General features: G+C 35.1%; 1 protein-coding gene across 1 annotated transcript in view; it reads right to left on the bottom strand.

Moving 5' to 3' along the window:
- LOC108685007 (protein ovo) overlaps positions 1-14,831 on the bottom strand; it is a 24,892-nt gene extending 10,061 nt beyond the window's left edge. Inside the window, exon 1 of the mRNA XM_018189605.1 lies at positions 14,597-14,831. Coding sequence (XP_018045094.1) covers positions 14,597-14,753 — 157 coding nt within the window. The 5' untranslated portion in view covers positions 14,754-14,831. The remainder of the gene's footprint in view (positions 1-14,596) is intronic.
- Between the last annotated feature and the right edge of the window lie 3,081 nt (positions 14,832-17,912).

The following is a 17,912-nucleotide window of genomic DNA, read 5'->3' on the forward strand; positions in this document are numbered from 1 at the left end:
CTCTCTCTCTCTCTCTCTATTTCTCTCTTTCTCCCTTTCATCCCGATTCTCTGTCGTGCTCTCTCCTCGTCCAGTTCTCTCCATCCATTCCTTGTTCGTCAGATATCTTTCTCTCTCTTTCTAATTTTTCCTTTCGCTTCTCTTTTCCCTTCGCACAGCGAGAAAGAGAAAGAAAATGAAATGAGAACCGGTACATCGGGTCGGAATCGAGAGGAACGGGCTTACTCACGAAGCGAAGAAGACAAGGAGAAGAGATCGACCAAGAGGATGGCGAGGAAATTCCGGTAAATCGGGACCTGAGACGCAGTCCACCACTGTAGTCGGAAAATCGGTTTTATAATAATATATAATATTAATATTTACGGTTATATACGTATATACGGTTATATAATATTAAGAATAAACTAATGATTAACCTTCATGTTTGATTATATCCATTCAAAAAATTAGTGGAAGATTAATTTTTATTCTTTATAAAATAAATTAATTATTTCTCTCATAATTGATAAGCACTTTTTAAATGCTGAGATATAAGAAAATCCAATAAAATATGAAAAATACAAAAAGACAAGGGACGTGAAATATACCGCACACTTAGAAAAATCCTGTTTGGATAGATTAATTGGAATTCTAATTGAAAATGAACGGATCAAAATTTTTTCTGGTTAAATTTACTAAAATTCGAAATTCTGATTAAAAGAATCTTTTCGTCCATTCCAATCATTCATTTTCAATCACAGTTTTCTCAGTGCAGCGTTAAAGATTCTGTAGACGTTGACTCGATTCCCTTAGAATCTTTAGATAGACGACGTTGCAGTTGCTAGTCAAATCAAAAGGGTATTAAGACGAATGTACTCGCTCGCGAAACGGAGTACCTCACGAGCGATCGAGCGGAGAAGATCGATGCCCGGACTCGAATGTAACGACTGAATCCTCACAATTCCCAATGCGAAACTCAGGGAGCACGATGCTGAAACGAGCGGAGTACACTTCCTGATCTATACAAGGCCTCGAGGTCATTGCCATTACGGGTTAAGGCGCTTGTCGAAATTATCCCGAGGCTGCATTTAGCGTGACTTCTGCATCCTAGACTTGTCTGTCGTAGCGTATCGATGTTCGTCCAATGTTGCGAAGAATTTGTTACTCACGGCATTACACGTTGTTAAATTCATTATGTCAAAAAATCAAATTATATCATTAATATAGATTATTTATCGATTTTAATAACCACAGAAATAGATTGATTTACATTTTGATATACATGAGAGAGATTACACGAAAAAGATGATTTTGTTGAAGTATCAAAAAATTTAGATACATATTTGAAAATAATTTTGTTGGACTACAAAAATAATTGTATAGGTACAGGATATTCAAATTGATTGTCAAATCTTCTTGCAGCATTACTCATCATACTTGAGATTCATATGTATTATTTTTAAATGTGAATCTTGATAAATTTTTTAACACTTCAGCAAAATCTTTCTTTTCATGTAAAAATAACAAAATGTTATTTAACTCCAGGGAGTCATTGCTCTTTTGATGTTTATATCTTGGCGACGCCAAGAAATTAAAATTAAAAAAGTTCACTTTTTCTCTGATCTGATCCAATTCCAAACTGTGCTTGTAAATGTGAGTAAACGGCCTCGATACCGTTCTGTTACCATTCGGAGTGTATCGTGGCGTTAACTTCAACATTAAATGTGGGGTGTGGAATACCAGTCCGAGTCTGCAGCTATCAACAATTACCAGTGGTTTCTCAAGACCGACGATAAAACATCCACCTTATGACGTTTATGGCGACCCATAAATCTCCAGCGAAATGTATATATATATATATATATAAAATGCAACTCGTCGATTACTTCATCATCCGATACATTGTTCTGGTCTGTATGCAGATAAGCGAGATAAACACGGCGTAAATGGCGAAGGTGCGCGTTGCCGAGCCGTGGTGTTAGCCGAAAGGAAAGGAAAGGAAAAACCTGAAAAAAGGACTCGAGAGCAGGGAGCGGTCGGTCGTAAGTAGGTCGGCTAAGCCGCGTCGTTTCGTTCGATCGAACAGATATTACAACGGCAACGAAGGCGTAAAGCCTGGACGATGCTGACGATGCATCGTCCATGCCAGCAAGAGAACTCGCAACAGGATCTCTCCGCCTGAACCCGGTCGCGACCCAGGCTGCTTTATGCCTGGCAGGTTTTCTCGAATCTCGCGCTTCGATCTCGAGACGTTCCTCTTATAAATATCGTGATTTATTTTTCTTTTCTCATTAAGCTTGCAGAAGAAATACTACAACACTACTAATGTTCACATCCGCGTTCTATAAAATTTTCCTAAAAATTTCTCCTAGTTTCTTCACGATCTCTTTTTAATTTTCTGAATCTTTTGTCCTTTCTATCATAAATTTTTCTAAATTCGATAAACGTTGCATCAATATTATCATGTCGTCTTAAATTGATGTTACTACTCCCACAAAATTACGGCTTCAGATTCTTATTGGAGTACTACTGGTCTCTATTAAACATAAAGAAATTCCAGGCAAGGACGCAGCGGAAAAATCGCCCCGGAATCCGAGCCGAGGCGTTCGCGAGAAAGTGCGACATCTCGTATGCACGATCTCGCGTGCGATATCTGCGTAGCGTTTGCGTAGCGGTACCATGCGTGGGTCGAATCGTACGGACAGCAAGGTGACACCGTACGTATACGCGGCCACTTGGTCACTTTACGTAATGGACACGTGCAGTGCGCACGAGCACGCGCGCAAATTACCTCCACATTGCGTGAAATCCGTGCATTTCCATGTTCGGAGCAATTTGCGTTTCGCAGTGCAGAATCAATGCCAGCGAAATGCAATTCCTTCATAAGGACACCGCCAGAGAAATGATATTACATTAAGAGAAATGTTTTATATGTGACTTACATAAAACTTCCTTCTTTTTTTAAGTTTTTGTAGTAATCAAAATTTGGTTTTAGAATAAAACAATTTGGAAATTGAAGCGAAATTCTGAAAGATAATATTCGTACCAATTAAGTATTATGTAAACATCATCGATATCTAGAATATCTTACGTTACTAAAAAAATATGTAAAATTATGCGGACAAGTGTAAAAATCACACGACTTAATGACGTAACTGTATAATATTTTCATGTGATTTTTTCACTTACCGTTCGTATAATTCTAAATATTTTTTACTATTCTTATGCTTTTCTCACATCACAAAGAAAATATGTAAACAATAATAAATAAGAAAGAAGAATAAAATTATGTGAGGACACGAAAATCACACGATATTAGTTGTATGTGCATGATAAATGTGCAACTTTTACATTTGTTCACTTTTCTTCGAATATACGTAATTTAGTATGCAATCTCAAAAGTACAATCTCTAAGATGATAAATGTTATTCAGATACTACCGTTAGAATACGCAGTGAAAAATAAAATATTTTATAAACTTGCATATTTTCTATCCAGATTTCCATCTAATCTTAATATTGACAGTGCTCTGTAATTTTCGTTAAACCAGGTTGCATCTATAGCACTGACTCCATACAACCATGTTTGCGTGACTTAATGCCTAACTTAATTGCATTCTCCGGCACGAGGAAGGATCTTAATTTTGGAGCAAATTATTGGCCTGGCTTTGTCGTTCCCAAATTACACGCGTCCCATTTTTATCAGTTTCAATAATCGCAATTGAATCGGTCATGCCGATCACACACGCGATCGTGTTTTCCTTTGCGATTCGCCGGCCAGCTCGATCTTGCCAGCAGAACGAATGCATTGGTTCGCGAGTAATGCATCGCACATACGAGTTCTACGCTTCCTAGAAGCTAGCGAGACACACATCTGCACGTGCACACAGCGCACACGTACACATATTTATACGGCCTGGTAACGCCACGCTTCAGAGAGTCCTTTCTATGGTCGAGCGGAAGATCGAGACGTTAGCCGACGACGACGACGTTTCTTCGCTCGACCTTGGCACTCGGTGAAAAGTTGCGAATGAAAAAAATCACCGATTGCTGCGTTTTGCGCTGGAGGATCAGGAATAAAGAGAGAGGAGGAGAAGATCAGTGCAGTGTGGGGGAAGACCGGTGCAACTTCGACGTAGCCGGTCAAGCGTGTAGCCGGAGATCGCACAACAACGAGGCTCAATGTTAGTTCTTAGGAATTACTGTTTGAAGAAAAGTGTCGGTAACGTGACCCGATACACTACGATGAAATGTGACAAAGTGAATTGAGGCTGTCTGATACTACTTGACATCAGACCTGTTCTTTCGATAAACTCTCTGAACTGATTCACACAGTTCAATAAATTCAAGTCAAACTATTATTATTGTAATTCAGTAACCCTAAAGCAACAAAAAGTCTATACAACATTAAAAACATGACGTAATTATCCTTATACAATGAAATTATCTCCCAGTATCCAGAGAAATCATTTCATCACCGATAATCATTTTGCAGGACCATGAAAAAAAAAACGCAACGAGTTATAGGACATTACTGTATACGCGTCATCATTATCGTGCGATTTCAAGTGAATACGCAACTATTCGCATAATTCAACGTCGATTGTATAACTCCGTTTTTACGACCGTATTGCATAATGGGCATCATCTTAGGAATTATGAAACGATTTAAGTTTCCAAGTAAAAACGTAAAAAATTCAAAATAAAAAAAATGTATATCAATGATATGAAGCGACATTGACTTCTATTGATTAATGATTTAATGAAATTAAAGAAGCGATTAAATACAATCGTATTAATTCATATCTGCGATTAATTTCATTCTAAGCAGTTAGATCATTTATAAGCCAGTGCTATCCGTAATTTCGTTCCCCTCTAATTAGAATAGCAAGGAAAATGGCAGCGGTAAATCTACCTTGGTTCTCATTCGTTGTAGTATTTCAATTGAAATTTTTTCCAAACAGATAAGCGGGATCAGAGACCGTGGCAGAAATCGTCGCGACTGAGCGGTGTCATTCGGCTACTCGTTGTTAGAGCAACGCTAAACCGCAGACTACACCATCATTTTGAAGATAATAAACTCGTGCAATTATACAGGAACAAAGACCAAAATTATTCAACATCAAGTTGATGCGAAAAGTTCGCATCGTTCTTTATCGAATAACTATATTAAATATACATTTAGAAAATTAAAGTCCTTAAAAAATAAATTTTAAAAAATTCTTTCTAAATAAAAAAACAAAAGTATATTCAAACTTATGTTGATAATCTCATTTCGATATCGTTAAAATTTTGAATTCAACTTTAATACAAATTTTTTGCACCAATCTAATACTTAAAAATCTGAAAGAAATATACAGCTCTACTTTCTTCCCAAATCTTTAAAAATTTCTAAGTGATATTTATATAAATCGTAATAAATAAATAAATTTAAACTACAACAATTAAAGAAAAAGTATAAAGTATAAGTAATCAGCGAATTGAAATTCTTCATCATCGTATTGGAAAAAGAAACTGATTGCATTAATTTGAATTCGGTTGAAAAGACAAATTAGAATTTTCTAATTGACTATTATAATTCTAGTTTTCTTCTTGAGACAACCAGAATTTTGATTGATATGATCAGAACCTTCTTTCGTTCATTTTCAATCAAAAATTTTTATCATAAAGGAGAAACAACTTTCACGTTCAAGGTTCTATCCAAGTTTAGTAATCGACATTAGTCATATTACAAAGTGACATTTTCCACGATGAGAGCAGACTCAACGCTATTATCCATAATAGTTATACTCGCGTTAATTCATACTCGCGTCGCGAAACGATCACACCGATTCGCTCTAGTGTAGAACGAGATTTATCGCATTGAACGTTCTTTTCTTTTGCACTTGGCCCCCTTGCTCGGAAAGAATTTCGGTCACGGCCCTCTTGCGCCATTAGCTGCCGCCGCCACCACCACCGCCGTACACTTCTCGTTCTCTGTGTGTGGAATGTATTGTGTATGCGTGCACACCAGCTAACGACGACGATGACGACGATGGCGTACGCACTGAGGTGTACCTGCTCGCGGCGCTTTCGACGACGAGTCGAACCTGTTTCCCCGCGCGCGAGAAGTCCGGTGTCGTTTCAACCGGTGGACCTCGGCGTACGTGTCTGCGGGGTGTTCCGCAAGATTTGCGTTAAGCCTCAGGGACGTATTCATGCCAGGAACGACGTAAACCTCGCAAAATGTTCATTCGAAGCGTAACATATACAAACGTTCGCATTTTCATAATGCGCACAGCTGAGAGAAGTTTTGAAATTTGAGAATATAATTGTACTTTATCATTTTGTATTTTATCATAATTTTGATTATGGTATAATTTAATGACGATAATTATATATATAGTTCTATTAACAAATATATATATGTTTGATACCAAAAAATAATTATAAAATAACTATAATCGTTATCATAAAAATAGTTGTAATTATCATAATTTTTGGAACAATTATATCATGTAATATATATAAAAATATATTACATGGTTAGTTAACTATATGTTTGTTAGAATTAGAATAGAACTATACATATTATATACAATTATTATAATTAATATTACAGTAATAGCTATAATTATAGTAACATCTAATCATCTAGTTATAAATAACAAAAACTTTTCTCTACAAATATCACATGCCTGTAGAGTCGAATTATGATTCGAACGATGATCTTCGAGAATATAATCGAGAAAAAAAATTAAATTATTATATATACAGCTTAAATTTAAAAAGAGAAGGGCTAATCCTTCCTTGCAGATTAATGAAATCGGAATAAATTAGTTATGTTTTTGTGGTGTACCTAATGAGTAATTTGGTAACTGTACGTGAAAAGAAATTATAAAATTTGTCGGATATTTAATTTCACGCTTCTTTTTTCAACGTATGTCACGGTACCGCGAAGACCCGTGTATGTACCCCTATGCGAACGGACACGCACACGCGTGCGTGTACGCACACACGCGGGCGAGCGCGTACGATTAGACATGCATGCACGCATCGCGAGGCTTACGGACGATGCATTGTAATTCGTCGCAATGACTGCACATCCTGATGTACTAAGCCTTTGCAACAGGTGCGCGTCACTGAGCGCGATTACCTGCGTGTCAACGACAGTTAAAGCTCGTATGTGCACTGGATGTAACAGTATTTATCTACCGCGCGGTACATACGATACGTTAACGGCGTTTCTTTCGGAACATTTCTTTTTTTTCTCGCATACCCGAAACGTATCGAAATCTAAATTGAGATCGCGAAATTATGATCTGAACTTACGATCTTTGATTTGCGTCGTTCTCTGATTGCTATCTAATTAACGCTTAGCAATCGGTAACAAAATATGTCAAGATTAAAGACTTACTTTTATTTGAAAGCTATTGCTAACACAAGTCATCATTTGATATCATTTGAATTCATTTGATATCATTTGATATCATTTGGTATCATTTGAAAAGTATTGATTTTGATATTTTAAAAATAATAGTATTTATTTTTAAATTTCGAGGAATTCAAAGTGATGTAATAGTATTACTTATAAATTAAAGAAATTTTAATTTTACGAGAAAGACTGATATTTCCTACACAGGAAGAACAATTTTGCTTTTTAAAAACTTGGCAAGATACAAACCAGAAAATAATTTTGTTGGACTATCAAAATAATTGTGTAGGTATACTCAAGTTGGTTGCTAGATTATGATATTTTGCCACATTGTTATCATACTAGAATTTCCTACATAATTATTATGATTAGTTCAGTGTTGGTCCAACAAAATTTATTTTCAGATCTTTACTTACCTAAATTTTTACTTAGATATTTCAGCAAAATCATTCTTTCGATGTAATCATGATAGTCTTATAAACATCAGGAATTAATTTTACTTAATTAATTTCAATTAACTGAAAAATCAAAAGAATTCTTTTTTTCAGAATGCGGTAAGTATGAACATACGTTGATTTTATGATAAGTGGACGTTATACGTGTAATAATTACTTGATTGCACTGTATATGTAGCTTGAATAAAAACACTGGAAATGTAGCGTGACTCTGATGAACATTTCTTAAAAATACATGATGATAACGAACACGTTCGATCGGTCATAATGTTGTTCTACGAGTTTAATAACGACTAGTTTTATATGACTGATCGCGCCGGCCCTGCTAGCTCCCTTCATCGCGTCAAATTTAACGCATTCCACACACACGGCGACAGTGCAGATCCTCTTTTGGTGCGGCCGTCGGCTAAGTGGAATGAGCGTGCGTCGCACCGCAATTGCATAAAATGCACCGTATCGCCACGGGCTTCATGCAGAGTGATGTGTGATCGAGGAATGACTCGAAACCAGCTTGAAACGACGTATTCTAAAATTCTAGTGGTTAGGATCGTATAAACACGGATAAATAATTTGGAGAAAAAGTTGCGTGACACCTGTTGAAAGTAGTACGTTGATCAGAAAATGAAAAATGCACAAGTCGTACACCAGTTATAAGAATTATAAAATGTTTATAATTCGCGGAATCGCGCGATGAGGAAATATAAGCAGTTTTCAAAAAATATTACCCATTAGTTTACCGAGTGTCTGATAAAAAACATTAAAAGTTGAAGAAATTGATTGCCTTTAATTAATATTTATATATTTAATGTAACTGCGTATTTAAGGTAAAGAATCGTGGGTAGATTTTTTGTGAAATGAACTTTTTAAGTACATCATTTCCCTTTTTTTTCAAAGAATTTAATACAATTTAATATAAATCTTTAAAAGAAGTGTGAAAAAATTAAACAAATTGTATAGTCAATATTGATCAGAAACATACATAAAATAAATTATTGAAATATTTTTTCATATTTAAATATAAACAGGAACGCAGACAGTTTATAAATAGATTCAGATATTATATATTCTTTAATTTATGTTGCATATATTTTATTAGAAAAGAGGAATCAATACGGCAATAAAAGATTCAAATTTAATAAATTTGAAAAAAACAATTTTTTAACAAATATTTGTTTAAATAAAGTTCTAAATAAAGTTCTAAATAAATAATTATTAAAAGTAAACATATTTATTTGGTACAAAAAACAATTAATTTGATTTAATCATTTTTTTTATCGAATAAATATTTATTTAAAATAAATTTATTATTATAAATAAATGCTTAGTGCTATTCAAACAAACATTAAGATATAGTAAATTTTTTTCAGTATAGGGCTCGCATAAATTCAACTTTTCAATTCGATTCGAATCATCGAAGAATGCAAAGAGAGTTCCGTACACTGCGTTAAATTTCTAATCAGTGACTCTCGTCGGCCTATGTCCTTCTATCCCCCACCATTCCTCACCGCTACATGGCGAAATTCTAATGCCGGCACGGTTGCCTTGGCCGTCGCAGAGATCACTGACAGCAGGCTTGAGCTGTAAGTCGCGTTGCGTAACTTTCGCGCGAAATCGAAGGTTCCTATACGACTCTAACGGAGCCACACCGTTGCCTAACATACTCGCCAAATAGCCCAGCTACGAAACTCATCAACATTCACGATAAGAACCCGTCGTTATTCTACCATTTTAAGGCTGCGGCCATGATTCCATAATAGACACATCCAAGTTCGTGCAATTATAGGATAGTTATGCCACGTAAGTTATTTCTACGTATACTGTAAAAATTTTAATTTTAACTTAAAGACGTATAATAGACTGAGACATGCAAAAAAATGTTAATTTTAACATTTTTGCAATTCTCAGAAAATTAACTATATACATCTTCAAGTTAAAATTAACATTTTATTTATTTTTTATAGTGTACTTATTATTAATTAAAGTTTGCAACGTTAAGAAGGAATATAAAAAATGGCGAAATTACGACTATTCCGAGGAAAAATGCAAGAAAAATACACAAAGAAATTACTTCAATAATTACATCCATATCTAGTGTAAGAAATAAGCGACATACGAGAGAAATATCAGGGCGCTTCAGGATTTAAATCAAGATCATATTATTTTATTACTAGATTGCCATTGAACCATACAATTCTGATGTTAATAACTTCTCTGTTGTGTCTATTTCTATTAAATTCTTACACTAGAAATTAAAAAAAAATTCAATTTAATTTTTCAATACAACTTTCAGTACAACATATTTAGATTTTTTTCAAATAATTTTTGAATAGTACCACAAGTAAACATTTGCTTGTAGCAAATAAATGTCTATTTACTAAAAAAAAAATAACAATGAAATTAAAGGTTTTTATATCAAATAAATATTTACTTAGAACCATTCACATAAGTATTAAAATTCAATGTTATCTTTTTTTCAGTTTAATACTTAAATTCAGTTAAATAATTAGGAAAGTAAAAAGTTTTTAGTTATATTAATCGAACAATTGATTACTTCACTCAACATTTAGTAGCTATTACCAGACTCTTTTTCTTTCAACGCATACGCGGGAACATTCCGAGAGAAGGAGAATCGTCGGGAGAAGAAAAATATTATCCCCGCCCGCGAGCAGACAAGCGGCGACGCATCGCTTAGGTGAGCATTGAAATCTCCGGTCCGGCGCGCCTTGGCGCATCGGAACGCATACACGTGTCGACTCGTCCATCGCCGCTCGGCTCGCTGTAGCGCGAGTGTAGCAGGAAACGTTATACGAACAGCGCGCGCGGTGTACCATTACGATCTCGCATCAGTCTGGATTCCGTTTGATCGGCAACGCGGAAAATGCAAATAAAACCAATACGCGCGTGCACGATACACGGAGACGTACGTTTATGTAACATATCTCCCGGCCGATGCACGCGCGTTCGATGAATCTTCTTCTTTTCAAGAATAACGATATTTACCGCGACAATATCGCGACAATATTTCATCAAGCCGCACTTGCCACACGAACGAAAGAGTTCTAAGCAACGTACATCTAATGAGACGATTTATACGCGAACCATTAAATTTGAGAAATGATGAATTATTTAATTGGACATCGTCGCATTAACTGAACGGATGCGTCGGTTACGCGTCTCAAAAAAGATGGTTATTGTGGTAAAATATGCAGTGAGGCAGCCGAAGCTTAGAATGATGCTAACAATAATAAGTTGCTTCCGTATAATATAAATGTTTAATTAACATATATTATAATTAATAATAAAAACCGGTTGAGAGGGAAGCAGGCAGAAATAACGCATGCACCTGCAAGGCATGGTGATCGCCAGTAACAGGCCATCGACATCGCGTTTTGCGCATCATTCGTATAGTCTCGTGAGCGCAGGAACCTGACGCAAAACAAGAATCAAAAATAGGGAGAGACGGAGAGGGAAGACGAAGGAGCGAGATCGCGCACAAAAAAAAGGGAAAAGGAATAAAGGAGGAACCGCCCCGGTCACTTTCCTAAACCAGTTTTAGGACTACATCCTCCACCTACTACTCACTATACCGTTGTAAAAGTACCACCCGTGATCGACCTCGACTAGACCGTCGCCCGAGGACTAATATGCCCAAACGAAAAATCAGCAGTGAATTATGTAACTAAACTATGCAGCGACGACTTGTCGAGCACGTCAATTTTCACGCAATTAGTCAAACTTCGGTTTATCTTTACGGCCGCTAAAAACGACGAAAAAGTCATTACATTCGCAACGACTTGCGATAACAATAAGTGCATCTGGAGGAGACTGTTGAGACAAAAGTAATTATGTAACATAAAAAAACCTCGTTAATACCGATTTTTGCCCTTGGAGTAAAAAAAACTCTCCAAGGAGAACAAAAAAGCATGATAACATTAAAATGGCATCAAAATGACTTCCGGAGTATATTAAAAATTATTGTTCAATTAGCTTAACACACAGTCTAAAAGCAGGGAATGACAAATAGCAAGCTATATAGATATTAGAAACCGTGTACTAGAACTCACAGTTTCTCTGATAATCTGTTATTCTCCCTGTTCCTATTGCCAAAGCTTTTCAATTGTGTTTCAGGTTTAACAATTCAATTCAATGTCATTCCGACGACATTATTGCGACCTATTGTTCTGTTGTTAAATTTTCAAAATTTCTCTACCAGTGTCGTGCAAACTCGCTCGACCTTGGTGAAATTGCGTCGATAGGCAATCATCGTGCACAACGTGCAAATTGCAATTGTGCTTTACGGCCGTTCACTCACTATACCGTTCCTCATCGGCGTGGCTGATGCGCGGAAGGATGACCGTTGTTTTCGACGAAACCGTTCGTACGACGTAAACGTCATTATGCAATCGCGCGAAGTGTTCGTGCACAAGTGGCACTCATGTAATTAACTATACTATATATACTATATGTGGCATGCGCAGATATACGGACAAGTTCGCCGACTGCCAAAGGTCAGCCATTACTCGATGCCGAGCGACACAAGAACTTTTTTTTTCTTTCTGTTAAAACTGGCGTATCGCTGTGATTATGTTAGGCAATGATGGAAAGCGCGTGGTACATAAATTACTGAGCAATATTAAAATGAGAAAAAAATGTCCACGTGCAATGCAATGGTCGAAAATATTTAATTTTTAACATAAATTAGTTTTTAACATAAATTAACTTTAATCTTATATTGCGAGAAATGTTTGATATACAATTTTGTTAATAAATTTGATAAAATTTTGTTTTAAAAAATTGTGTTGTTCTAATCAGAATTTATTAGAATAACAAAATTTAATTAGAATAATACAATTTATAAATTAAAACATAACAAAATTTTGATAAGTCACATATCAACAAAATTATAGTTGTTCTAAACATTATAATTGTTCTCTCAGTGCAATACAACTTATTTTTTTAATCTTTTTGTAGTTTTAAGAATTAGAAAAGAATGAAAAGCAAGTTGAACCAAGATTAAAATTAATCTACATTAATGGAAATAAAAGAGACAACGATATTTTTTATACGAATGCGATGGAAAAGAGGAATCGCTGTATCATGAGCTATTAAATTTGCGAGAACTGCATAATGAGAGAAAAATATGTACACGCGAATAATTTAAATAAAGCATAATGCGATTCACGAAAATAAAAGAGCCTTAATGCTTTGCATGATAACGCCAAGAACCGAAATGTTCGAAATGCAATCGCACCTGTATCCCGATTGCACCTGCAGCAGAAATGTAACATTTTAGGACGCTTTTTTGTTTCCCTCCCTCTTTTATTTGCTTTCTTGCTCGACAAGTACTGTAAAAGGGATATCCGACGAGAGGGAAGCCAAAATAGAATTGCACTTGTGCTTCGTTCCGCGTTATTGACGATTTGCATATTATAAATTAAATTGTTGAGATCAGTATCTTAATTTTACCGCAGCGGCTTATGCAACTTTATAACAATCCATTAATCGACATATCAAATTACTGTGTACACAGCACTGAAAAAATAATTGTCTTGTGCTTTATTAATTTATTCTTCATTTATCTTTGTAATCGCATTATATAAGTACATAAAGCTCCCATGCATAAAAGTCCATAATCGAAATACAGTAATTATGTCGATAATTGCAAAATAATATTATGAATTTCATAATTCGTTCAATTCGATTAATTCATTTAATTTGATTATATACATTATAGGTATCTACAGCGATTTCATACTTCAATTTTTTTATTTTAATTTTGTAGAGAAAATTCAAATTTGAAATCGAACTTATACTGGAACTACTACTTTTAAATTCGAAGAATCGAAGTTAACTCCAAATTGTTTGAAGCTTCAAAGGTATCTTAAAAAATATGGAGCTAATTTAAAAATTTTTATTTTTTCTAAAGTTTTGATTTCTTTTAAGTTGTTAAAACTATATAACTTATATAATTCACAGAATTCTGATTCATTCACAGACGTAAACTTAAAAGAAAATAATGGTGGGAAAATTTTTCTAGAAAAAAAAATATATTGTACTTCAAACTGACCAAAGATTGTCAAGAAAATATATATCAAAATTTGAGATATCTTAAATATTAGACGGTAAGAAAAAATTCAGGAACTAGAACTGGTATAATTTCGACGAATTTCTACTCTTACTACAATATAAAAAATCTACAATATAAAAAAATCGTCTATAAAAACGTCTATAATATCGTCTACGATACTCCTACAATAGAAGCAGCAAGCTATAAGAAATTGACAAATTAGTCAAATATTCTCTTCTCATTCAATCATGATCAGTCAATTTCTTACGGTTTTCGGCACTACCTTCAAACGGCCTTTAAAGAAAAGATGTTACATTGAATTTAACCCTTCGTAGACATACATATATTTACTCCATAGGTATTCCGAATCATTTTTTATTCAGCCCAAATTCTTTTCCTTTTCTAAGCTTTCAAAAAAAAATATTTAAAAATCCAGAATTACTTTTTAACATCTCTACTACATTGCCAAATAATTATTAAACTCAAATGTTAAAACTTTTATTTAATAAAAACTTTTATTTAATAAAAATTGAAATTTGTGCTAAGAAATTTGAGAGCAAAATTTCGCTTGGGTTAAAAGAAAAAGAACCTAATGTGTCTACAGAGGTTAACACAAGTGTAGAAAACTGAGATCGCCGAAATTATGCCGGTTCCCCTCCATTTTAATTAGAAATCACTTTACATTGATCCTTGTTGACGATGAGACTCAACGGTTCCGAGGTGCCAAGCGGGCTATCTTTGCCACTACCGGGAGGTGGACTCTTGCTGGGATGTTGCGATTCTAGGAGCCGCAACTGCTGCTGATGCAGTCGATTCTTGATAAGGAAGATCTTTGGCATCGTGACCTGACGTCGGGAGCGATGCACTACGTTGTCACTTAGCACTACTACTACATCGAAGTGGTAAGCGAGCCGCTTCTCCGCTCACCGGTGCAGTCAAAATCGCGATCGTGGCACAAGCTACAAAAACACGTCTAGACCGAAACAAACCACGATCAGTACGATCTTGTGCACAACAGTGACATATTCGAGAGTACTTGGCGAACAGACCACCTGTAGCTTCGGCCACGGTGATTCACCATTACCTGTCCTTGCTTCTTACGCCAACGCAAAAATCAGCGTGGAGAGATCATGGAATGATTCTGTTCTGAATTCCGGAACGGAGTTGCACGAGCAGAGAATTCTTACAAAAAATTCCAGCGATCATGGATTCGCCGATCATGCGAAAGGTTCGCCGGCACCCCGAAAAAAAATAGGATCTAGCTCGATTCGGTCCTCGAATACGCGTTCGGGGTGTTTCGTGTCGTTCCAAAACACTGAATCTCCGACCGGTTTCCGCGTGCTCCAGACACTGAGGTCCATACGCGTCTGTCACTTCCCTCACTCGGGCGAATTTACAGTTATGTTGAGAGCGGCTCCGTGAACGAGCACTATCAATCGAGAAAACTCAATCGTACGGACTCTCGTGAGCTACTGAATCCGCAAGTAAGTGAACTCAGTAGTCTGGGCCCCGTAAGCCCCTCTCTTTGCCTCCCGTCCACATCCCCGCCTCCTTACCCCCCACGCCTCGCCGTCTATCGACTGAGCAAAATGCGCACGGACCCCGTTGACTCTCTTTAATCCCCCACCATCCACTGGCCCTCCTCCTCATCCCACCATAGGGTCTCACAAGCCAGCCAGCGGGACTATCCGATCGCGCATAAACCTGCAGTCCTCGGAGATGAGGTCCACTTCTGACGCATGCGCATAACGGAGCATCGTATGTATATGTGCATCTGGATGAGTCGTGTGCTTGCCTCACACATAAACGGGCCCCGTTTCTTTCTAGTTAAGGGACTGCATTGTTTCTTTCTTCCTCTTCTTCTAGGGGAACTAGTTGTTCCTATCGTCGGTTGCACCTTCTGATCGAATTAACGTTCTACTGTTGAACGCGTTTCCGGGTAATCAACTCTTTCCTTCCCGCGCACCTTTCCTCTCCTCAAGTCGTCTACATTCTTATCAAAAATCATGAATTAAGCATCTGAAATTTGTTGTTTTTATCAATTTATCTTGTTTTATATTTATTATATCATTTTAAATTTACTTTTTTTATAATAAAATATATTCAAGGATAAAATAAATTGTAAGAGATCGAAAGAGAGAGAGAGAGAGATAAAAAAGCAACGTATTGTAATTTTTAGAATATTTTAGTTTTATATAATATCACTTAAAGTATCAATTATATATATTAAAATATCAGAAACAGCCAATACTATCTAATATCAGTCAAAAGATTTTTATCATAAATACATCTTGAAACCAAAAAATAAAACAACAAATTTGATTTATAATGGCTTTATGCAGCAAATGGCTATATTTCGCTGGTTTTAAATAAATAAATAAACGAGTAAATATAAATGAATTTTCGTATAAATATTTATTAGAATTTGATTAGTACATAAAAAATTTAATTTGAATTTTAATATTGTTTACAATCATATCAAACTTGCAAATAACTAGTATATAACGCAATTTTATAAAATCAAGAAAAAATCACGAAAAAATTAAATAACTTTTATACAATAGGAGAATTGTGCTCAAATTTTACACTCATATGTAATAATAGAACAATATATATAAAATCTTTGTATTTTTAATAATACTTTGAGATGTGATTCATATATTTTTAAGCATTTTTATTTTTACTGCAAAAGAAATGCTTAAGTCTACGCATTTTTCCTGCTGAATTGCTCACGATTTAGAAAATTATTGGAAATTTTGTATTCTATATAATTCTAATTATTAAATCGCAAATAATTCAGGAAATAACGCATATATATGTCGTAAGTTATATATATTTAAAGAGCTCTTTTAAAATTTTGACTAAGAAATCATTTCGACTTTCCAGTAAAGGAAAATAGTTTTCGGGAGAGCGGTCGAGATTTCTCAGACCCAATATTTATTTCAATCCGGACATTGAGTTATGTTCACGGGTCCCACGAATTATCTTTCGATCTTTACGAAGATTACAAAAAAAATTTTCGAGAGCGAGAACGTTTACGATGTTACGACCCTCTTCACGAGAGAAGTATTCACTCGAGGAAATCTCGGAATGTCATCGAGACGCCTCCAAGATTTCTTTTCACGATCTTAATGGCTGTACCATATAGATATGTACGATATGATAAAATTCAAGTTCAACGTACAAACCTGATCATAATTAAATTGCATACATAATAATTATTATGCAACGTGTAATATAAAATCAACACTACGCTCTCAATCTGATAAAGTTCTTTGTAGTCTTTAAAATAATTGAATGTTTCGATGATTAAACGAACTTCAATTAAGGTTGTTGAGGAATAAAAAAGTACAGCGCTCATAATGATACTGCATTTATAAATTGCTGCGTTAAGCTGTGATCGTGTACCTTTTATTATTACATAGTCAAGGCATAAAGGGCAGGTAAAGCGCAGTGAAACGTTTCAAAAAAGAGATCAGTTTATTTATCTTTTACGATTTCTCTTTCCCTTCTCTACTCATTCTCTCTTTTTATCTCTCTCTTTCTTTCTGTATCTGCCGATCATGCATAAAACATATCTTCTTCTGCAATGGACACAATAAACACAAATATTCGATTGATTTAAATATACCTGTGATTAAATATACTTGATTATGAATTGTTATTATAAACTTAAATATATATTGATAAAAAATAACGTTGTGTTCTCTCACTATTTTCATTTCTTAACCTCGTTTAAAATTTTCACAAAAGATTTCTTTACGGAATTTGTACAATCATTAATGTCACGCTTATTTTTCCCAATGATATTTATAAGTCATCAAGATTTGTTAACTGAGATCATAATGAATGATATTCCTTGATATTGAATAACATTCCAACAGTTCTAAATAGCCGTGATAAAGAACTGCGACATGTGTAGAATAAGTTATATAATAAGTTTACGTAAGATTGGGGAAGCATTTTTTATATATATACATGTTTTATATATATATATA

The sequence above is a fragment of the Atta colombica genome, unplaced genomic scaffold, assembly GCF_001594045.1.
Source record: "Atta colombica isolate Treedump-2 unplaced genomic scaffold, Acol1.0 scaffold100, whole genome shotgun sequence".
In the NCBI taxonomy this organism is placed as follows: Eukaryota; Metazoa; Arthropoda; class Insecta; order Hymenoptera; family Formicidae; genus Atta; species Atta colombica.